Raw genomic sequence first — 24,433 nt, 5'->3', positions numbered from 1 at the left:
CTGCCTTATATTTTGAGGCAGTCCTATGTTGGATGCATATATATTTACAGTTGTTTTATCTCCTTGGATTGATCCTTTGATCATTATGTAATGTCCTTTGTTTCTTTTAATATTCTTCAATTTAAGGACTTATTTTGTCTGATTATTGCTACTCCAGCTTGCTTTTGATTTCTGTTCATATGGGATATTTTCTTCCATCCTCTCACTTTCTTTCTTTCTTTCTTTTTTTTTTTGTCTTTTTGCCTTTTCTAGGGCCGCTTCCCATGGCATATGGAGGTTCCCAGGCCAGGGGTCTAATTGGAGCTATAGCCACCGGCCTACACCAGAGCCACAGCAGTGTGGGATCTGAGCTGCGTCTGCGACCTACACCACAGCTCATGGCAAAGCCAGATCCTTAACCCACTGAGCAAGGGCAGGGATCGAACCTGAAACCTCATGGTTCCCAGTTAACCACTGCACCACAACGGGAACTCCGTTCCTCTCACTTTCAATTTGTATGTGTCCTTAGAATTGAAGTGGGTCTTCTGAAGATGACATATATATATGGGTCTTGTTTTTGTAGACATTCAGCCAGTCTGTGTCTTTTGGTTGAGCATTTAGTCTTTTTACCTTTAAGGTAATTATTGTTATGTATGTTCTTATTGCCATTTTACTAATTGTTTTGGATTTGTTTTGTTGGCACCCCTATAATACAGATGTTGGTGCATTTAGCGTTGTCCCAGAGTTCTCTTATACTGTCTCCATTTCTTTTCAATCTTTTTTTTTCTTTTTTGTTCCTCTTCAGTGATTTCCACTAGTCTGTCTTCCACCCTGCTTAATCATTCTTCTGCCTCCTGTATTCTGCTGTTGGTTTCTTCTAGTGAATTTTACTTCAGTTAATTGTATTTTTCATCTCTGCTTGCTTAATCCTTAAATCTTCTATTTCTTTGCTCAGTTTTTTTTTTTTTTTTGTAATTTATCAGTCTTCGCCTCCAGTTTATTTCCAAGAACTTGAATCGTCTTTACTATCATGAGTGTAAAGTCTTTTTCATGGAGGTTGGAAATCTCCAGATCACTTAGCTATTTTTCTGGGTTTTTTTCTTGTTCCCTTCTCTGAGTCATAATTCTCTGCCATTTCACTTTGTATCGATTTTTGGTTTGGTCTCCTTTTTTGCAGACAGTAGGGTTGTATCCTTTTTTGCTTCTGATGTCTGCCTCCCCTTGTGGCTGAAGTTGGTACAGGGGCTTGCTGCAGGCTTCCTGATGGGGAGGGACTGGTTGGTAGAAGTGATTGTTACTCCTTTGGTGCATGGGGTTTTGTCTCTGGGTGTGATTAGAGGAGGCTCTGTGCCTCGGGGGCCTTTAGGCAGCTTGTTTGCTAATGGGTGGGGCTGGGTTCTCACCTGGTTTGTTGTTTCGCCTGGGGCTTCTCAGCTCTGATGGGTGGGGCTAGATTTTTCTGAAATGGCTATCTCTAGAGTTCATGCTGATGAGTATTCCTGAGACTTTTGCCTCCAATGTCCTTCTCACACAATGGTTTTCCCAGGAGATCCTCCAAGAACTGCAGGCAGGTCTGACCCATGTTCCTTTAGAATCTCTGCTTTGCCCTGGGACCCAGAGCCCATGAAAGCCTGTGTGCGCCTTTTAAGAGTGGAGTCTCCGTTTCCCCAAGTCCTGTGGAGCTGCTGCACACAAGCCCCACGGCCCCTCAATGCCAAATACTCCAGGGTGTCCTTCCAGTGCCACATTCCCAGGTGTGGGAACCTGACACGGGGCTCAGAACTCTCAACCTGTGGGTGAGCATCTGTGGTATAGTTACTTTACAGTCTGTGGGCTGCCCACCTGGCAGTTATGGGATTGCTTATATCACACTATTACCCCCTCCTACCATCTTGATGGGGTCTCCTCTTTGTCTTTTGATAGTGTGCAGTCTATTTTGTTGAGGGTTATTTAGCAATTGGTTGTAATTTTGTTGCTTTTATGGAAGAAGGTGAGCTCTAATCTTTCTACTCCACCATCTTAATCCTGCCTCCTCTTTAATGGATTCTTCTTTTTAAATTTTATATTATTTTTAAGAAAGGTTATGTGAGGAGTTCCTGCTGTGATGAAACGGGGTTGACAGCATCTTAGAAGCACTGGGATGCAGGTTTGATCTCCAGCCTGGCACAGTGGGTCAAGGATCTGGTGTTGCTGCAGCTGTGGCGTGAGTAGCAACTGTGGCTCAGATCTGATCCCTGACTCAGGAACTCCATATGCCATGGGATGGACAAAAGAAAAAAGAAAGGTTGTTTGAGACGAGAACAAGAGGAACATTTTATAATGATAAAACAATCATTTCGCCAAGACAATGTAAATGCACCTAACAACAGAATTTCCAGATATAAGCAAAAAGTGACAGAACTGAAAGGAGAAATAAAGTCTGCAGTTATAGTTGGAGAGGTTATTACTCCTTTCAGTATTGCAGCAGAATTAGTGGATAGAAAATCAGCAAGGATATAGAACACAACACCATCAGGCTAATGCATCTAATTGACATTTGTAGAACTCTCCCCTTAGCAACAGCAGAAAACATTGTTTTTAAGTGCACATGAAGCATTGACCAAAGTAAACCAATAGCCTGGGTCATAAAACAAATATTTAACCTAAGAGAATTGGAATCATCAAAGTATGTTCTCTGACCATGATATAATTAAAATAGAAGTCAGTAACAGTTAACAAGAAATTCAGACTTGTGGAAATAACATTTCTGAATAACCTGTAGATAAAAAAGAAGTCACAAGGGAAATTTTAAAATATTCTGAACTAAATGAAAATGACAACACAACATATCAGAATTTGTGAGCTAAGTCAAAGATGTGCCAGAAGGCTTTAAGGGCATTAATTAGAAAAGAAGAAAAAAGTACCAAGTCAGTAATTTAAGTTTCTACCTCATGAAACTAGAAATGGAGAGCAAAATAAACGCAAATCATACAGAACAAAGGAAACAATAAAGATAGGGCAGAAATGAATGAAACTAAAAACAAAAGAAAAAGGAGATCAGTGAATCCCAAAGCTGGTTGGGTTGTTATTTTGTTTTCTACCAAAAAAGATGAACAAAATTTATAGGTATCTAGCCAGACTGGCAAAGGAAAAAGGCAGACGAAGATGCTGATATCAGGAATGAAAGGGGAAGTGTCATTAAAGACATGTGCAAGAATAATGCAAACAGCTCTGCAGATATAAATTCAACAACTTGGACGAAATGGGGACCATTTCTTTAAAAAAACAGTAATTTCCTATTTCTGCTGTAATAAGTTACTACAAATTTAGTTGCTTGAAACAAAGTAAATGTATTCTTATAGTTTGTCTGATTAGGGTCACCCTGTGATGAAATCAAGTTGTTACCAGAACAGCATTCCTTTCTGGAGGCTCTAGAGGGAATCTGTTTCTTGTCTTGTTCCATCTTCTAGAGGTTGCTAACGTTTTTTGGGTTGTAGTCCCCTTCCATCTTCAAAGCCAGCAGTATCAGGTCAAGTTCTTCACATACCTTCTCATTCTTGACTTCTCTTCTGCCTCTTCCACAGTTAAGAACCCTGGTGATTACTTTGGACTCACCCAGATAATCTCCCTGTTTTAGGGGCAGCTGATTATCAGTTTTATATTTTTGTTTTTTCTTTTTTTAGCCACTCCTTGGCATATGGAGTTCCCAGGCCAGGGATCAGATCTGAGCTGCAGTTGCAGCCTTTGCCACAGCTTCAGTGGTGCTGGATTCTAAGCCCACTTTGCCGGGCTGGGGATGGAACTCTGCATCCAGAGATGCTGCTGATTCTGGTGTGCCACAGTGGAAACTCCTGACTATCAGTTTTAATTTTATCTTCCACCTAAATTCCCCTTTGGCATATAGCATAAGATATTCACAGATTCTGGGGGTTAAGATGTAGACATCTTTGGTTGGCCATTATTCTGCCTACCACAACCACATACTACCCAAACTCACTCAAGATAAAACGGATTTCCTTACACTCAGGCCCACTGTCCCTTCAGTGTCTCCCTGAAGCCTCTGTTTTCCTTTTCGTCTCTATGAATTTGCTTATTCTAGGTACCTCATATAAGCAGATACAGCATTTGTCTTTTTGTCAGTTTTATTTCACTTGGCATGTTTTTAAGGTTCATTTCTGTTGTCCACATTTGTCTTTTGGCAAATGTACAAAAGCCTATTCAATAGAAAAAGAAGATTCTTTTCAAAAATATGTTGGAACAATTACACATTTATATGTAGAAATATTAATCACAATCTAAATCTCATGCTTTATGCAAAAATTTACTCAAATGAGTCATAGATCTAAGTATAAAACATAAAACTGTAGAACTTTGAGAAGTAAATACATCTTCATGAACCAGAGTTTGGCAGTGATTTCTTAGACATAATTCCAAAGACACATGCATGAAACAAAACTTTGATAAATTCAGCTTCACCAAAATTAATAACTTTTGTTTTACAAAGGCATTGTTAGGCAGCTGAAAGGACAAGCTGTAGGCTGAGAGCATATATTTGAAAAATCATGTATCAGGTAAAGGACTTGTATCTAGAATATATAAAGAAAATGCTAAAGACTTATATGCTAAGAAGTATAAAACACTAATCAAGGAAATTAAAGTTGGTCAAAGAAATAGAAGGATATTCCATGCTCTGGGGTTGGAAAAATTAATATTGTAAAAATGGCCATACTACCCAAAGCAATCTACAGATTCAATGCAATCCCTATCAAATTACCCATGACATTTTTCACAGAACTAGAACAAACAATCCAAAAATTGATATGGAACAACAAAAGACCCAGAATTGCCATAGCAATCCTGAGAAACAAAAACCAAGCAGGAGGCATCACTCTCCCAGACTTCAGGCAATATTACAAAGCCACAGTCATCAAGACGGTATGGTACTGGTATCCAAACAGACATAACAGACCAATGGAACAGAATAGAAAATCCAGAAATAAATCCAGACCCCTACGGTCAATTAATCTTTGACAAAGGAGGCAAGAACATAAAATGGGGAAAAGACAGGCTTTACAGCAAATGGTGCTGGGAGCACTGGACAGCTGCATGTGAATCAATGAAACTGGAACACACCCTCTCACCATGCACAAAAATAAACTCAAGATGGCTTAAAGACTTAAAACGTAAGACAAGCTACCATCAAACTCCTAGATGAGCATATTCTAGGCAAAACATTCTCTGACATCAACCTTACAGATGTTTTCTCAGGTCAGTCTCCCAAAGCAACAGAAATAAAAGCAAAAACAAACCATTGGGTCCTAATCAAACTGACAAGCTTTTGCACAGCAAAGGAAACCATTAAAAAAAAAAACAAACAAAAAAAACAGCTTATAGAATGGAAGAAAATAGTTTTAAACGATACAACTGACAAAGGATTAATCTCTAAAATATACAAACAACTTATGCAACTCAACAGCAAGAAAGCCAACAAGCCAATTGAAAAATGGGCAGAAGACCTGAATTGACATTTCTCCAAGGAAGATATACAGATGGCCAACAAGCACATGAAAAAAATGCTCAACATCACTGATTGTTAGAGAGATGCAAGTCAAAACTACTGTGAGGTACCACCTCACACCAGTCGGAATGGCCATCATTAATAAGTCTACAAATAACAAGTGCCAGAGGGGGTGTGGAGAAAAGGGAACCCTTCTGCACTGTTGGTGGGAATGTAAATTGCTACAACCGCTATGGAAAACAGTAAGGAGGTATCTCAGAAAACTAAATCTAGAGCTACCATATGCCCCAGCATTCCTGCTCTTGGGCATATATCCGGATAGAACTTTCCTTGAAAAAGACGCATGCGCCCGCGTATTCATTGCAGCACTATTCACAGTACCAAGACCTGGAAACAACCTAAAAAATGTCCATCGACGGATGAATGGGTTAAGAAGATGTGGTGTGTGTGTATGTATACATATATATATATACACATATATATATATATATATATATGCAATGAAATACTACTCAGCCATAAAAAACAAAATAATTCAATTTGCAGCAACTTGGATGGAACTAGAGAGTGTCATACTAAGTGGAGTAAGAAACAGAAAGACAAATACTGAATGATATCACTTACATATGGACTCTAATATGTGGCACAAATGAACCTTTCTGCAGAAAAGAAACTCATGGACTTGGGGAACAGACTTGAGTTTGCCAAGGGGATGTTGGAGGGAGTGGGATGGACTGGGAATCTGGGATTAATAGGTACAAACTATTGCATTTGGAATGGATAAACAATGAGATCCTGCCATATAGCACTGGGAACTGTATCTAGTCATTTGTGATGGAGCATGATGGAGGGTAATGTGAGAAAAAGAACATATATATATGTATGTGTGACTGGGTCACTTTGCTGTACAGTAGGAAATTGACAACACTGTAAACTACCTAAAATGGAAAAGATAAAAATCATTTAAAAAAAGAAAGAAAATGCAGTGGTAATTTACCCAGTTTTAAAGGGGGCAAAAGATGTAAGTATAAAAAATTGACGTTTCACCAGAGAAGCTAGAAGGATGGCAAATAACCACATGGAAAGAGTTCGAGGAGTTCCCACTGTGGCGCAGCAGGATCTGAGGTGTCTCTGCAGCACCAGGACATAGCCTGAACCCTGGCCCAGCACAGTGGGTTAAAGGATCTGGTTATTGCTGCACCTTTGATGTAGGTCACAACTGCAGCTCAGATCTGATCCCTGGCCCGGAAACTGCACATGCTGCACGGAGGCCAAGCAAAGAGAGAGTTCGTTAGTTACTAGGGAAATGCAAATTTAATCCATTAGCGGTATACCACAACTACCAGAACAGCTCAAAATTGTTTTTAAAAAGAGGACAGTATCAAGTACTGGCAAGAATTCAAAAAATTCAGATTCAATGATCTCTGGTACATTGCTGGTGAGACTGCAAAATGGTATAGTCACTCTGGGAAATAGGCAGAATTTCCCAGAGTAGGCATTATATATTATGTCTAACTTCCCTTTCTAGGTTTTTACCCTAAAGAAAAGAAAGTTTATGTTCACACAAAAATTTGTAAACCAGAGTTCTCTTGTGGCATTGTCACTGCAGCAGCTTAGGTCACTGCTGTGGTACAGGTTTGATGCCTAGCCTGGGAACTTCCATATCCATGGCAATGGCCAAAACAAAAAACAAAGAAAAAACTTGTATACAAATGTCTATAATTGTTTTAGTTATCAAAATCTGGAGATAATCTAAATGTTCTTTAATGGGTGAATGGAGAAACATATTGTGGTTCAGGTAAACAATGTAATATTACTTAGCAATAAAAAGAAATGAACTTTTTTTCTGGCCATGCCCATGGCATGTGGAAAGAAGTTCCTGGGCCAGGGATCAAAACCCATGCCACAGCAGTGACCTGAGCTGCTGCAGTGACAATGCTGGATCCATAATCCGCTGCTTCTCAAGGGAACTCCAGAAATAAACTCTTGATACACTTATGTGTTGGAGGTTCCAAGACCCCTCCTATGTTTGGAGAGTCACTAAAATGTCATAGGTGACTGAGAATAAGATTTATGACAGTAGCATGGTAGGGATACATAGCTGGATTATAAGGGGAAAGACACAGATGGCGTCTGGAGGAATCTATATACAGGTTGAGGATCTGGAATAATGAAGACAAACTTGAAGACAAAGATGAACATAATTACCTGATTTTAAGACTTACTGTCAAGCTATAGTGACTCAGACAATATGGTATTAGCATAAGAATAAAGTAGATCTCTATAACATAATAGAAAATTTAGAAATAAACTAACATAAATACAAACTGAGTGACAATAGTGTCGAAGTAATTTATTTTAGAAAGTCTTCAAATTTAATAATGCTAGAGCAAATGGATTTTTTTTTTTTCTTTTTGGCTATGCCTGCAGCTTGTGGAAGTTCCTAGGCCAGGGATCAAACCCACGCCACAGCATTGACTAAAGCCCAGCAGTGACAACACCAATCCTTAACCCACTGTGCCACAAGAGAGCTCCCAAAGGGCTATCTTTTTGGCAAAAGAAAATGAACCTTGACCCCTGTGTCACACTGTAAACAAAAATATTAACTTGATATGGATTACAGAATTAAATGTGAAAAGTAAAAACAGGATGTTTTCATGACCTTGGAGTCAGCAACCGTAAAAAAAATGGAGAAATTGAACTTTGTCAAAATTGAAAACTTCTCAATCAAAAGACAGTGTCAAAAAGCAAGCGACAGATTAGGAAAAGACTTGCCCTACGCACATCTGGCCAAAGACTTGCATCCAGGGTACTCAAAATTTGTATAAATCATCGATGCTACAACAGAATCTTTTTTTTTTTTTAATGGACCAAATTGTAAGCAAACACTTCACAAAAAGGTTTATGGGATAGTCAGTAAATATAGTGCGTTTTAAAACCACAGTGAAATAGCACTTGCACACCCAGCACAGTGACTAGGATTAAAAAGATTGACAAGACCATGTACTGGTGAGCTAGGACACCCAGAACCCTTTTATGCTATTGGTGACAGTGTAAAAGCATATATATGTTTTGTTCCTCTGTTCCCCTGATGGCTTAAAGTAGGACAAGATTGAATGCAGTGGTGCTCACACTCAGATGGCCAGGAATGCATGAGAAAACCGTGTGTGTGCGTGCGTGTGTGTGCACGCGCATGTACTCGCACAGGCACACACTCAGCAGGATTCTACTTAAACCAAAGAGGGTGACTACATTGTCTAGGGTGACAATTCCTGAGTGGGTTAACGTCACACTCAACTACAGCCAAATACTTCAAACTGTGTCTATAGCAACCAGCCTCTCTACTTCCCTCTGGGATGGCTTAGTTAGTTTTCAAACAGACCTGGTCACATGCAGCTTCAGGATTATAACCTATGATGTTGGACCAGTTCCTAAACCTTATACCCGGGATTGTTGATTGCTCCATCCCTAACCAATCATCAGAACCACTGGGCTGAGAGTGAAGGTGCACCCTTGGGCTGAGAGTGAAGGTGCAGTGGTTCCTCCCTCAAAAAGATGTACTGTCACCAGAAAAAGAGGAAATGGATGTTAGAGTTGCAAAACAATCTGTTCTCTCTACATTGTACTTATTTAGTGTTTATTCTTCTAACTTCTGCTGGACCCTGGGAAAGTAAAAGTGAATTTTCTGTGAATGGAGAGCAAATCTGTAGCCTGGTATTGAAAACTATGGTATGTGTTGCTTCATCTTCCTTTTGTTCATTGGCTTTATTCTCTTCGAGGCACTTAATGCTCCATGTACTTCAGTTTCTGGTAGTGTCCATCCTTGTCCTTGGTTTAACATTACTGTTTTCTTCCCCCAGGGGACCTATATTTGGAATATTCCCATCCTTTATACTTCAACATGTTTCAGTTCTACCCCTCTTTACAGGCCTGGCTCACACACCACCTCTTTCATAAACCCTCTCTGAGATTTTGTTCTATCCATAGCTTATCTTAGCACTAAGTATCCTGATAGCACCTGATAGAGTGCTAGGCAAACAGTGGGCTTAATAAATAATGGACAGTTATTGTAGTACTCTTGATAATTTTGGAATTATCTGTTGTATTTCTTTTTTTTCTTTTTTTTAAGGGCCACACCTGTGGCACATGGAAGTTCCCAGACTAGGTTTGATCTGGAGCTGCAGCTGAGGCCTACACCACAGCCACAGCAACGCCAGATCCAAGCTGCATCTGTGACCTGCACCATAGCTCTTGTGGAAATGCCAGATCTTTAACCCACTGAGTGAGGCCAGGGATCGAACCTGCATCCTCACGGACACTGTGTCAGGTTCTTAACCTGCTGAGCCACAGAGGGAACTTGGAGGGAATTGCAGTTCTTCAATAGTCCGGCAGTACCAGGTAGGGTAACAATTCCTGATGTGGCATATTCATGTTTCTTAGACAAATGCAGTCAGAATAGTGGTGTTGGTGTAGCAGTCATGGCTGCATGTAACTCTTCACTAGACGACCATTTTGACTAGAAGCCAAAAATACCCATTCTGGTTTTTTCCCTTCAAATCAGTAATTGTTTATTGGCATGCACCAAGTAGAGCATTGGTTCTTAATCTTCAACGTGCGTCAGAGTCACCTAGAGGACTTTTTTTTGGCTCTGCTTATGACATACACGAGCTCCCAGGCCAGGGAGCAAACTTGTGCCACAGCAGTGACAATGCTGGGTTCTTAACCACTAGGCCACTAGGGAACTCCCCTTAGGGCGTATTTTTAAAAATGTTTTGCTGAGCCTCACCTCTGTCATTTCTGATTTAGTAGGTCTGGGATGGGCTGAAGAATTTGCCTTTTTAACAGCTACTTTGGTGGTGCTAAGGCTGCTGGTCTGGGAACCACCCTCTGAGGTCCGGTTTACTAGAATTGGGTTCAACCCTCTGCACATTAGAATCACCTCGTTGAGTGCTTTTTAAGAACTGGCCTTTGCTCAGTTAAACAAAAGCATTTAGAATCTCTGCTAAAGCATGGTGTAAGCAGGATTTTATGAGTATTTTTAAGAGAATCAGCTCCTTAACAAATATAAACAGTTCCTTTATTCCACATCTCCATAGCACCTGTGTGGTGAATATGGCACCTGTATGATGGTGGAGGTATTGGCCAGCTTGGTTACATGGTTCTAGTTCACAAAAATATGTATTCCTAATTCTGTTGGTAATTCACTCTTTGGTCTTGGCCAATTCCCATAATTTTTTTTCCTTCTTTTTGGGGCTATTCCCTCAGCGTGTGGAGGTTCTCAGGCTAGTGGTCTAATCGGAGCTACAGCTGCCAGCCTACACCACAGCCACAGCAATGCCAGATCCCAGCCACGTCTGTGACCTACACCATGGCTCATGGCAACGCCAGATCCTTAATCCACTGAGCGAGGTCAGGGATCGAACTTGCAACCTCATGGTTCCTAGTCAGATTCATTTCTACTGCGCCATGACAGGAACTCCCCATAATTTTTCAAAGTCTTGGTTTTCTTATCTTTAACATGACATTAAAAGCAGCTTTCTCTCATTTTGCAAACATAATTACCAGTAACTTAAATGGATGTTAAATCTTGGGGGTGGGGCAAGTTTTATGCAAGTTATTTGCATGGTCTTGAGGTATCTCCTGGATATTGCTTATTAGTTTGTAAGGGAAAAAAAGTAACTGCAGTGGAGAAATTGGCTCTCACTTTGACGGAGTGGTGAAAATTAATGTCATCAGTGAGGGGAAGATGGACATCTAGGTGATACACTTACAAGGACACAACATCACTTATGCAGCACTCTGACTGTAAGACACAACTGCAGTCTAATCATAAGGAAACATCAGGCATAGTTCCCTTTGTGGCTCAGCAGGTTAAGAACCTCATATGGTCTCCCTGAGGATGCGGATTCAATCCCTGGCCTTGCTCAGTGGGTTGAGGATCCAGCGTTGCCACAAGCTGTGGCATAGGTTGGCGATACGGCTTGGATCTGGCATTGCTGTGGTGTAGGCTGACAAATGCAGCTCCGATTTGACCCCTAGCCTGAGAACTTCCATATGCCGCAAGTGTGGCCCTAAAAAGACAAAAAAAAAAAAAAAAAGAAGGAAGGAAGATTGAGGGAACTGTTCCAGAGTAAAGGAGATTTTAAAAAAAATGATCACTAAAAGAAGTGTGTGAACCTAGACTGAGTCCTGTGCTGAAGGGAAAAAAGTGCTCTGTAAAGGATAGTCTTGGGTCAGAGGGCAAGTTGGAAAATAGCTGGTAGATTAGATAAAAAGCATTGTTCAATTTTGAATTTCCTGAGGTTGATAACAAGTACTGTGGTTATGTAAGATAATCTCCGTATTCTTAGGAAACACATTAAACTGTTTAAAGGTAAAAATATATGATGTGTGTAACTTAATCACAAATGAGTCAGGAAAATGTGTGAAAGAGGGAGTGGGAGCACAGGGGGCAAGGCTACAGGAGTTCTTTGTACGTTTCATGTGACGTTTTTGAAAGTTTGAGATTATTCCCAAATAAAATAAGAAGTAAGAATGCTTTCAAAGAGCAATGTGCTTTTCAAATGATTCCCGTGCTGCTTTGTTTAGGGAGCCTCCTATCTTATTCTGGGGGTGCTCTGCAGGAGGTCAGCCCCACCCTGATCATAGTGACTAACCCCCAGCAGTGCTCCCTGACTTACACATTGCACTAAACTCACTTGTGTGACTCACATGGACATAGTCTGTTATTATAGCGTGTAAGTCCAGCTTGAAAAATGTATTTTTCTTTCAGCTCAAAATGGAGTTAATCCTGACTGGGAGAAGAAAGTAATTGAATATTTTAAGGAAAAGCTGAAGGAAAATAATGCTCCTAAATGGGTAAGCTTATTGTTGCTCGAGGGGGCAGGGTGAAGTTGGGCAAACTTTCACCTATTCTCAGTAGAATAGTAATCCACATGTACTTGAAAAATATGTAGGTTAGTGTGTACTGCCCTCTGCTTTAAGTGCACACCTGCTCAAAGATCTTGGCCTCTGGAGTTCCCTGGGGGCTCACGTTAAGGATCCAGTGTTGTCACTGCTGTGGCCCAGGAACTTTCGCAATCTGGGCACGACCAAAAAAAATTTTTTGGGTCTCTTTTGCAACTTAAATTTAAACAATGACAAAAAAAAAAAAAACCAACCCCCAAAAAACCTAACAAAACAAAGCAAAAAAACCCCAATGCAATGCTTCTATATTGGTGCCTCTAGGTGGCAGTAAATGACCGTGTTACAGAGAGAAAAAAATGGGTAGTTAAGAGAGATTCAGTTATCTTTTGCTTTATTACCTTCTTTTTAAAGGAATTGGTGTGTATGAGTTTTAAGAGAAGAGCTCAACAAAGGAAATGCCTCTCTGTTTATTGGGAAGGGTTTTGAAGAAAAGGCTTCCTTACTGTCAGATGTCATCGTACAAACTTGTACCAACGTGGAGAGTACTTTTGTCCAGCAGTTGTGTTATGTTGACCATTGAGATCATTTGATGCCCCTGATTTGTGTGTGTGTGTTTTGGGGGGGATTGCAGTTTGAGTTTGGATACACATATAGGTAGCTATATGTGCTTAACATTTGATAGACAGTGTATTTTGAATTGACCGTTTGTTTTCCTTTAAGGTACCATCATTGAATGAAGTTCCCCTTCATTATTTGAAACCTAATAGTTTTGTGAAGTTTCGTTGCATGATTCAGGATATGTTTGACCCTGAATTTTACATGGGAGTGTATGAAACTGTTAACCGAAACACAAAAGCACGTGTATGTATTGCTTTTTCCAATGAAACTTACTGTTTATCATTAGTACTGTTAATTTTGTACTTGTCTTGTTTATGGTAGTTTTGATTCTGATATACTGATACAATACTCTTATTCTTTGTTTTGTTCGTAGGTTCTTCATTTTGGAAAATATAGAGATGTAGCAGAGTGTGGGGTATGTACTCTTAAAATGTATAAGAAACTTTTTAATGAAAATTTTTTTCTTCAGAGAATGTATTTCTTTCCTTTGGTTGATCCTAAATTTATTTATTTTGTATGTAAGTCAGTTCTAAGAAGTTGTGTGGAATGCTTTCTCTATCTGCCTTTTACTTGAGTTTCTCTGATATGATTTTTTTTTTCTTTTTTGGCTGCCCCATGGTATAAGGAGTTCCCAGGCCAGAGATCAGATCTGAGCCAAAATTGTGACCTACATCGCAGTTGCGGCTACACCAGGTCCTTCCCACTGTCCTGGGCTGGGGATCAAACCTATGTTCTGGTGCTGCAGAGAAACTGCCAATACTGTTGTATCACAGCAAGAACTCCTGATACAATTTTTTTGATCTAAAAATCTCTTAGGAGGTGTAATACTGCAAATGACAAAATTAATTCCTTCTTTTCCTAGTATCTATATAATTGCTTTTTAAAATTTTAAGTTATGATAAATTCTTTTAAATGAAAAGCAGAAAAATGAGAGTGGAAGATTGATTTAGGGCTTAACACTTGATTATCTTTTAAAAAATCTAATCAAGGTATGCCTCTTTTTTAAAAAATTAATTTTTTTCCCCCCATGCCTACAGCATGTAGAAGTTCCTGGGCCAGGGATCAAACCTGTGCCAGAGTAGTGACAGTGCTGGATCCTTAACCACTAGGCCACCAGGGAACTCCTGAAAAAAAATTTTTTTTTTTGGCTATTTTAGGGCTACACCTATGACGTATGAAAGTTCCCAGGCTAGGGGTCAAATCAGAGCTGCAATTGCAATCCTACACCTCAGCCACAGCAATGCCAGATCTGAGCCGAATCTGCGACCTACATCACAGTTTACAGCGATACTGGATCCTTAACCCACTAAGCAAGGCCAGGGATTGAACCTACATCCTCACAGATACTAGTCAGGTTCATAACCTGCTGAGCAGAAACAACAGGAACTCCCAGTGAAATAATTTTTTTACTGTTATATCTTGGATCCTCTCTGGATTGTCTAAGAATATTTGAACTAGAGAATATATCTTTCCTAGGGAATAATATCTGACTTTTAAATCTCAGCACTACCTCATAATGAATATTTTATTAAATTTATTTATTAGCTGATTCTGATAGCTTTCTGTGAGAGAGGCGTGGGATTACCATGTTTTGTCTTTGTAAAGAATTAATAAAATTCCCTGTTTATTTAAAGGGATTTAATTTTGTAACCTAGGGTGCTATGTATTTTGGATTTGAGGAAAGGTATATTGATTATTGCCTTTGGAATGATTTTATGGTGGTTTTCTTTTAGGAAATGATAGTGTGCAAGTTCCTGTAGTGACTCATTGGGTTCAGAATCTGACTGTGAGGATGCAGGTTTAATTCTGGCCTCTCTCAGTGGGTTAAGGATCTGGCATCGCCATGAGCTGTTGTTTAGGCTGCAAATGAGGCTAGGATCTGGCATTGCTGTGGCTGAGGCGGCAACTGCAGCTTTGATTCAACCCCTAGCCTGGGAACCTCCATGTGTTGCAGGTGGGGCCCTCAAAAGAAAAAAATGATAGTTTGGATTTAGTGGTTGCTTGTTAATTAAATTAACTCTTAATATGAAATATTTACTGTTATTTTATAATTAACATGAAAATATTGTTGCTAATTCTCAGAGTTTTCTTTTCTTTTAATGTACATCACAGCCTCAGCAAGAAGTGGATTTAAACTCTCCACGAACTACCACTTTGGAAAGGCAGACTTTCTACTGTGTTCCAGTGCCTGGAGAATCTACGTGGGTAAAAGAAATATCCTTTATTTCTGATCCTTCTTATGTGTAGAATGGTCCCAGATTATTTTCTTAATTGAAAAGATCACAATCCACAATTTTGATTTTTTTTTTTTTAAACTTAGTCTTTTTACTTCAGTGAAGTTAGCTGGGGAAAAAAATTACTCTTTTTGCAGAGCTTGGATTTATTTTAGTAAAATGTGTTTCATTTTCCTAAGCAAGAAAGTCTGTAAAAACAGTGGTAAGTATCTATCACTGAGAAATGGTACAAATTATGGTACATTCTTCTAATGAAATACTGTTAAAAAGATTGAGATAGATTTAAAGGGACTGAAAAGAGAATACTGTAATAATTAAAAACAGTTTTAAATTAGAACTCATTCTAATTTTCTTATTTTTTTTTTATTTTATTATTTTTCCACTGTACAGCGTGGGGGCCAAGATACACTTACATGTATACTTTTTTTTTTCCCACCCTTCGTTCTGTTACAATATAAGTATCTAGACATAGTTCTCAAGGCTACTCAGCAGGGTCTTCTTGTAAATCCATTCCAAGTTGTATCCAATAACCCCAAGCTCCTGATCCCTCCCACTCCCTCCCTCTCACCCCAGGCAGCCACAAGTCTATTCTCCAGGTCTATGATTCTCTTTTCTGAGGAGATGTTCATTTGTGCAGGATATTAGATTCCAGTTATAAGTGATATCATATGGTATTTGTCTTTGTCTTTCTGGCTCATTTCACTCAGTGTGAGATTCTCTGGTTCCACCCATGTTGCTATAAATGGTACTATGTCATTCTTTTTTATGGCTGAGTAGTATTCCATTGTGTATATATACCACTTCTTCCGAATCTAATCATCTCTCGATGGACATTTGGGTTGTTTCCATGTCCTGGCTATTGTGAATAGTGCTGCAATGAACATGCAAGTGCATGTGTCTCTTTTAAGTAGAGTTTTGTCCAGATATATGCCCAAGAGTGGGATTGTGGGGTCATATGGAAGTTCTATGTATAGATTTCTAAGGTATCTCCAAACTGTTCTCCATAGTGGCTATACCAGTTTACATTCCCACCAGCAGTGCAGGAGGGTTCCCTTTTCTCCAAACCCCCTCTAGCACTTGTTATTTGTGGACTTATTAATGATGGCCATTCTGATTGGTGTGAGGTGGTATCTCATGGTAATTTTGATTTGCATTTCTCTTATAATCAGCGATGTTGAGCATTTTTTCATGTGTTTGTTGGCCATCTGTATATCTTCCTTGGAGAACAGTCTATTTAGGTCTTTTGCCCATTTTTCCATTGGGTGATTGGCTTTCTTGCTGTTGAGTTGTATAAGTTGTTTGTATATTCTAGAGATTAAGCCCTTGTCTGTTGCAATCATTTGAAACTATTTTCTCCCATTCTGTAAGTTGTCTTTTTGTTTTCTTTTTGGTTGCCTTTGCTGTGCAAAAGCTTTTCAGTTTGATTAGGTCCCATTGGTTTATTTTTGCTCTTATTTCTGTTGATTTGGGAGACTGACCTGAGAAAATATTCATGAGGTTGATGTCAGAGAGTGTTTTGCCTATGTTCTCTTCTAGGAGTTTGATGGTGTCTTGTCTTCTATTTAAGTCTTTCAGCCATTTTGAGTTTATTTTGGTACATGGTGTGAGAGTGTGTTCTAGTTTTCATTGCTTTGCATGCAGCTGTCCAGGTTTCCCAGCAATGCTTGCTGAATAGACTTTCTTTTTCCCATTTTATGTTCTTGCCTCCCTTGTCAAAGATTAATTGACCATAGGTGTCAGGGTTTATTTCCAGATTCTCTATTCTGTTCCATTGGTCTATCTGTCTTTTTTTGATACCAGTACCACACTGTTTTGATGACTGTGGATTTGTAATATTTCTTGAAGTCTGGGAGAGTTATGCCCTCTGCTTGGTTTTTGTTTCTCAGGATTGCTTTGGCAATTCTGGGTCTTTTGTGGTTCCATATAAATTTTTGGATTGTTTGTTCTAAGAACTCATTCTAATTTTCTTTAGGGAAAACAGCATGTTTGTTCTGCAAGATTGTGGAAAAATACCAGTTTCCTTTTTATTTTTAACAAGTAGTATTTTTTAGACATAGTTCACAAAACTGAAATGCAAAGATTTTTTTTTGCTTTTTTTTAGGGCCACACCTGTGGCATATGGAGGTTCCCAGGCTAAGGTTCACATCGGAGCTGCAGCTGTCAGCCTATACCCCAGCCACAGCAATGCGAAATCTTAGCTACATCTGTGACCTACACCACAGCTCACAGCAGTGCTGGGTCCTTAACCTGCTGAGCAAAGCCAGGATCCTCCTGGATACTAGTCTGGTTTGCTTCCTCTGAGCCACAATGGGAACTTCCAGATACTATCTTATTTTATTTTTTATTAGTATATTTTTATGGCTGCATGTATGGCATAGGGGTTCCTGGGCTAGGGGTTGAATTGGAGCTGCAGCTGCAGGCCTACACCACGGCAACATGGGATCCAAGCTGCATCTGTGTCCTATACCGCACCTTGTGGCAACACCAGATCCTTAACCCACCGAATGAGGCAGCAGATTGAACCCACATCCTCAGGGACACTGATGTTGGGTTCTTTACCTGCTGAGCCACAATGGGAACTCCTGGCTGAGATTTTAAATTATTGATTCATTTTTTTGGCAGAGACTTTGTGTCATTTGTGAAAAATTGTTATCTTTCAAGGATTAATCCCATTTCTTGAATTTACTGACTTAAAGCTTTCTTGGTATTTCCTTATTTTCCTTTTAATGTCTAAAGAATATCTAACAGTGATCTCCTTTCATTTCCAAAAATGTTAATTTGTTCTCTTTTATCTTTGATTAGTATTGCTCTGGGTTTGTCAGAGAACCAACTTTTTACTTTAATTTTCTGTTTTTTATTTCATTGATTTATGTATGCTCTTATTCCTTCCTTTTTATTTTGGGTTTAATTTTTTTTCCTGCCTTCTCAAGGTGAGTGCACAGATCATTCATTTTAATCTTCATTTTCTAATATTAGTATTTAAAACTATGAAATTCTGTAATCACTGCTTTAGTTAGATCCCACAAACTTTGATTTGTTTTCACTCTCATTCAGTTCAAAATATTTTCTAATTTCCTTTGACCCTTGATCCCTTACAACACTCTACTTCTGTTGCTGTCTCTCATTCTTTGTGCTGTTGTCATACATTTCACTTGTGCTTATAGAATCCATAATATATTAGTTTTGCTTTCAACACTTGTCTTCTCTATAAATTAAGAAATGAAAATATTACATCTTCTTTATTTGTGTACTTGCTATTTCCAGCTCTTTGTGTCTTTAATTCTTCTGTCTGGAATAATCTCACTAAGCTGCCCCCCGCCCCCTTTTAAAGTACAGATCTGCTGTACTTCTCAGCTTTTGTTCATTTCACCTTTACCTTTGAAGGATATTGTAAATGGATAGAGAATTATCGATCAACATACTATTACTCATCTTCAACACTTAAATGATATTGTTCTCTTGTCTTCTGGCCTCCATTGTTTTTTAATAAAAGGCTAGTCATCATTTTTATCATTGTCCTCTGTATGTAATGTGTCTTTGATTTTCTTCTGACCGCATCTAATATTCTCTGGTTTTCAGCAGCTTGACTATGAAACAAGTGTGGGGTTTTTTTTGTGTTATATTTTGCTTGAGTGTTGTCGAGCTTTAGGATCTGTGCATTGGTGTTTTTCAGAAAATTTCAATCATTATTTCTTCAAATTTTTTTTTTCTTTCAGTCTTTTACCACTTTCTTTTTTTTTTTGTCTTTTGTTGTTGTTGTTGTTGTTGCTATTTCTTGGGTCGCTCCCGCGGCATATGGAGGTTCCCAGGCTAGGGGTCGAATCGGAGCTGTAGCTGCCAGCCTACACCAGAGCCACAGCAACGCAGGATCCGAGCCGAGTCTGCGACCTACACCACAGCTCACAGCAACGCTGGATCCTTAACCCACTGAGCAAGGCCAGGGACTGAATCCGCAACCTCATGGTTCCTAGTCGGATTCATTAACCACTGAGCCACGACGGGAACTCCCCACTTTCTCATTATTTGGGACTCCAATCGGATAATCGTTAGACTTATTGTCACTGTCTTCCAGGTGATTGAGGGTAGTTTTTTTCCCATTTTATTTTTCAGTGTTAGTTTTTTTCATTTGGTCCTTTTTCTTTGTTTCCATTTCTCTGATAATATTCTTCATCTCTTGACTCGTTATATTCCTCTTTTCTTTTAACATGGTGAATTTTAGAATTGCTCTTTAATGACCTTGTCTGCTACTTCCAATATCCAGGTCGTCCCTGTGGCTTTTTCCCTATTGACTGTTTCTAATCCTGCTTATAGACCATATTTTCCTGCTTCTTCACATAATTAAAATGTTATGATTACTTTGATATGCAACACCAGAAAGTTTAGTTTTGTCTTCACTTCAAGAATGTAGAATTTTGTCCTGGCAGGCAGGTAATCTAAGCGGATCACTTTGATCTTGTCAAGGCTTGGTTTTGGGATTTGTTAAGGTAGGTTGCGAGTAGCACTCATGGGGTAGGATACAGTCCTTAACTCATGAGAAGTGCTGTTTCTGGGTCTTGCCTAAGTTCCTGTGGTGTTCAGCAGGGGCTAGTCCTAGGATTGTACAGCTTCCAGAATCTTTGTTTAGCTCCCAGTTGGGCAGCAGCTGTTCTCTGCTAGGCCTCCACCTGCAACTCCTTGTTCTCTAATTGTTTTGCAAATTCCATTTGCTTCAATAGCCCTAAACTCTGTGCTCTGTTTGCTCTATGAGCAAGAGCAGAACCTCCACTTCCCTTTGTTGTAGTTTGGAAAATGCCCCCAAGAGTGAGTTGAGGAGAATGTGGATTTTATCTGCTGGGTTCATTCTCATTCAAGGATTATAGCCTTATGTTCCCTTTTGTCCAAAGTCTGAAAACAGTTGTGTCATATCTTTTGCCCAGTTTTATAGGTTTTTGTTTTTTATTGAAGTATAGTTGATTTTTAATACTGTGTAGGTTTCAGGTGTACAGCAAAGTAATTTGATTATGCATATATGAGTATATCTATATTTTAAAATTCTTTTGCATTATACTTTATTGCAAGATACTGAATATAGTTCTCTGTGCTATACAGTAAATTCTTACTGTTTACCTTATATATGGTCGTGTGCATCTGTCAATCCCATACCTCCAATTTATCCCCCCTTCCCTGTTGGTAACCATAATTTGTTTTCTCTGTTGCTGAATCTTTCTGTTTTGTAAGTTCATTTGAACTATTTTTTATTTTTTAAGAAATTTATTTATTTATTTGGCTGCCCTGTGGCTTATGGAGTTCACAGTCCAGGGATCAGACCCAAGCCACAGTTGTGACCTATGCTGAAGCTCTGGCAATGCCGGATCCTTAGCCCCCTGTGCTGGGCTGGGGATCAAACCTGCATCCCAGTGCTCCAGAGATGCTCCTGGTCCCATGGCACCGCAGCAGGAACTCCTAAACTATTTTTAAAGTGCTATAGGATATTTGTCTTTCTCTCCAATAACTTAGTATGATAATCTCTAGGTCCATCCATGTTGCTGAAAATGGCATTTCATTCTTTTTATGGCTGAGTAGTATTCCATTGTACTCATGTACCATATCTTCCTTACCCATTCATCTGTCAGTGGACATTTAGGTTGCTTCCATGTCTTGGCTGTTGTAAATAGTGCTGCAGTGAACGTTGGGGTGCATGTGTATCTTTTTTTTTTTTTTTTTATACTTACACCTGTGGCATATGGAAGTTCCTGGGCTTGGGATCAAATTGGAGCTGTAGCTCCTGGCCTACACCATAGCCATGGCAACACAGGATCCAAGCCGCATCTGCAACCTACACCAAAACTTGCAGCAACACATGATCCTTAACTCACTGAGGCCAGGGATTGAAACCACATCTTCAGAGAGACAGGTCAGGTTTTTAACCCACTGAGCCACAATAGGAACTGCAGCATGTATCTTTTTGAATTAGAGCTTTTTTTTCCCCCATTATTGCTGGTTTATAGTGTTCCATCAGTTTTCTACTGTACAGTAAAGTGACCCAGCCACACATACATGTATACATTCCTTTTCTCACATTATCCTCCATCATGCTTCACCACAAGTGACTAGATATAGTTCCCAGTGCAATACAGCAGGATCTCACTGCTTATCCAGCTTTTTTTTTCTTTTTTGGTTGCACCTGCACATATGGAAGTTCCCTGGCCAGATATTGAATCTGAGCTGCAGCTGCAACCTATGTCACAGCTTCTGCAATGCCAGTCCATAACCCTCTGCACCATAGCAGGAACTCCTCATTATAGTTTTGATTTGCATTTTTATAATAATTAGCCATTTTGAGCCTCATTTAATGTGCCCATTGGCCATCTGTATATCTTTGGAGAAATGTCTGTTTAGGTCTTCTGCTTATTTTTCTATTGGGTTGTTTGTTTTTTTTTTTTAATTGCGTTGTATGAGCTGTTTGTATATTTTGGAAATTAAGCCCTTGTCGGTCATATTGTTTGCAAATATTTTTTCCCAGTCCATAGGTTGTCTTTTTGTTTTGTTCATGGTTTCCTTTGCTGTTCAAAAGCTTTTATGTTTGTTTAGGCCCCATTTGTTTATCTTTACTTTTATTTCTGTTGCCTTGGGAGACCAGTGGACGTTCCGGGCCAGGGGTCAAACCTGCAACATAGTAGCAACTCAGGCTGCTACAGTGACAACACCAGGTCCTTAACCTGCTATACCACAAGAGAACTCCACATCAGCCTTCTCTTAAAAATACATTTTGGGAGTTCCCGTCGTGGCGCAGTGGAAATGAATCCGACTAAGAACCACGAGGTTGCAGGTTCAATTCCTGGCCTTGCTCAGTGGGTTGAGGATCCTGCATTGCCATGAGCTGTGGTGTAGGTTGCAGATGTGGCTTGGATCTGGCATTGCTGTGGCTGTAGCGTAGGCCGGTGGCTTCAGCTGCGATTAGACCCCTAGCCTGGGAACCTCCATATGCTATGGGTGTGGCCCTAGAAGGACAAAAGACAAAATAAAATAAAAAAATCAAAATACATTTTTATTTTAACCAAACTGCCAAAGTAATAGTCTTTTATTGGTCATAAAAGTAGCATAACTTAGAATATTCCTCAGTTCATGGTAATATTTTCTTAACCTTTCATTTAACGCCTATGTTAATGCAAACCAAGCTCGAGTCAGCCCTTCAACATCCTACACTCCTAGTCGTCACAAGAGGAGTTACGAAGATGATGAAGATATGGACCTACAGCCCAATAAACAGAAAGACCAGCATACGGGTGCCAGACAAGCAGGTAGTGTGTGCTAATAAGCTTTCTGTAGACTTCTGCTCTCTTGCAGTAAATTCATAGCCAGAATTAATTATTGTATAAAATAGCTCTAGATTTAGAAGCGGGTAGTGATTTGACAACTTGCTTTCAAGTTTATCAGAATTAGGAGTTCCCTGGTGGCTCACTGGGTTAAGTATCTGGCATTGTCACTGCTGTGGCTTGGGTCTCTGCTCTGCTGAGGGTTTGATTGCTGGCCCAAGGAACTTCCATGTGCCATGAGCATGCCCCCCCCCCAAAATCAAGCTTATCAGAATTATAGACAGTTTTGAGTTTTAACAGCTACTCTTTGGTCAGACTGTGCTTAATAATTGAGCAATTAGGCATCATTTAGTGAGAAGTGGCTGCTCTATTATCAGTATTTAAGGGCCTTAAGTTGGTTAGCCAAAAAAGGTCTTTTATCTTTCTTCATATATATTTTTTATCTCAGCTTTTAAGTAATATGAAAATATAGTACTCTACTCTAAATGTGACTTATCCATACCTGAATGCCTCCTTTCTTATTTTCTTTTTGCAACAGTGATGCTTTAATTTAGTAAGATTAAAAACATTGGAGGGAAAATGTGAAATTGTGGGTACACTGGATTACTTATTCCTCAGATTTAAAGCAAATAACCCTTAGAATAGTCACAGCTCTATTTGTTCCATTTATGTAACTCTGTAGTGGTTGGTTTATTGAAATATGCTTAAAACACAACTAATTCTGATTTAAACAGGGATACTAAAAGTTGAAATTTTTTAAGAGAGAATTTCAGAGTTGATTAATTTTGCCAATCACAGTTTTTAGGAGCAGTGAATTCCTTATGACAGGTAGATAAGTTTGTCTTTATTTCTCCATTTATGTCCATTTACTTGTCTTTAGCACCTTTAATATGAAAACAAAGGCAGAGGAAATAAAACAAATTAGTTACTTGAAATCTGTAATACTGGGTTGAGAGGGCAAATATAACAATCAGTGGTAAACAGATTTACTAATAAATTTTATTTAACCTTGTATGAGTCTACTTCATAAATTTACAGTATTTTTTTTTTTTGGGGGGGTGGAGGTGGGCATGCTCAAGGCATGCAGAAGTTTCTGGGCCAGAGCTCGAACCTGCACACAGCAGTGACAATGCCGGATCCTTAACTGCTGGGCCACCAGGGAACACATAATCTTTTTCTTTTTAATGCTAAGGCATATTGTAATGTCTTTAAAATTGGAATGTTTTACATTAAATATATGCAGATGTAGTATTCTTTTTCTCCACCCATCCCCAAAAGTTTATTAAAATTAAGGATGTATCATAACAATAAATAGCATATTAGAATCCAGGACAGGAGTTCCCGTCATGGCGCAGTGGTTAACGAATCCAACTAGGAACCATGGGGTTGCGGGTTCGGTCCCTGCCCTTGCTCAGTGGGTTAACGATCCGGCACTGCCGTGAGCTGTGGTGTAGGTCGCAGACGCGGCTCGGATCCTGCGTTGCTGTGGCTCTGGCGTAGGCCAGTGGCTGCAGCTCCGATTCGACCTCTAGCCTGGGAACCTCCATATGCCGTGGGAGTGGCCCAAAGAAATAGCAAAAAGACAAGAAAAAAAAAAAAAAAGAATCCAGGACATATGGTAATTCTCTTTCTTATTACTTCAGCCATTGATGCTTCTATTTCTTGCCCCCCCCTTTAAAATAAATTTATTGGCATATAGTTGACTTACAAAGTTGTATTTCATATGTACAGCAAAGTAAATCAGTTACACATAGACACATACCCATTCCTTTTCAGATTCTTTTCCCAAATGGGTTATTTATTACACATTATTGAGTAGATTACCCTGTGCTATATAGTAGGTCCTTGTCACCTATCTATTTTGTATAAAGTGGTGTGTATATGTCAATCCTAATCCCCTAATT

At 39.3% G+C, this 24,433-nt stretch overlaps 1 protein-coding gene across 2 annotated transcripts in view; it reads left to right on the top strand.

Moving 5' to 3' along the window:
• The window catches only part of MCMBP (minichromosome maintenance complex binding protein), a 73,218-nt gene that overhangs the window by 20,386 nt on the left and 28,399 nt on the right, over positions 1 to 24,433 (top strand). For both annotated transcript variants that reach the window (XM_047761972.1, XM_047761971.1), the window contains exons 2-6: positions 12,249 to 12,334; positions 13,103 to 13,243; positions 13,374 to 13,415; positions 15,113 to 15,214; positions 22,370 to 22,514. In XM_047761972.1, coding sequence (XP_047617928.1) covers positions 12,249 to 12,334; positions 13,103 to 13,243; positions 13,374 to 13,415; positions 15,113 to 15,214; positions 22,370 to 22,514 — 516 coding nt within the window. The remainder of the gene's footprint in view (positions 1 to 12,248; positions 12,335 to 13,102; positions 13,244 to 13,373; positions 13,416 to 15,112; positions 15,215 to 22,369; positions 22,515 to 24,433) is intronic.

The sequence above is a fragment of the Phacochoerus africanus genome, chromosome 15 (assembly GCF_016906955.1).
Source record: "Phacochoerus africanus isolate WHEZ1 chromosome 15, ROS_Pafr_v1, whole genome shotgun sequence".
NCBI classification, from domain to species: Eukaryota; Metazoa; Chordata; class Mammalia; order Artiodactyla; family Suidae; genus Phacochoerus; species Phacochoerus africanus.
The sequence above is the reverse complement of the archived record's forward strand: the minus strand, read 5'-3'. Positions and strand labels throughout refer to the sequence as shown.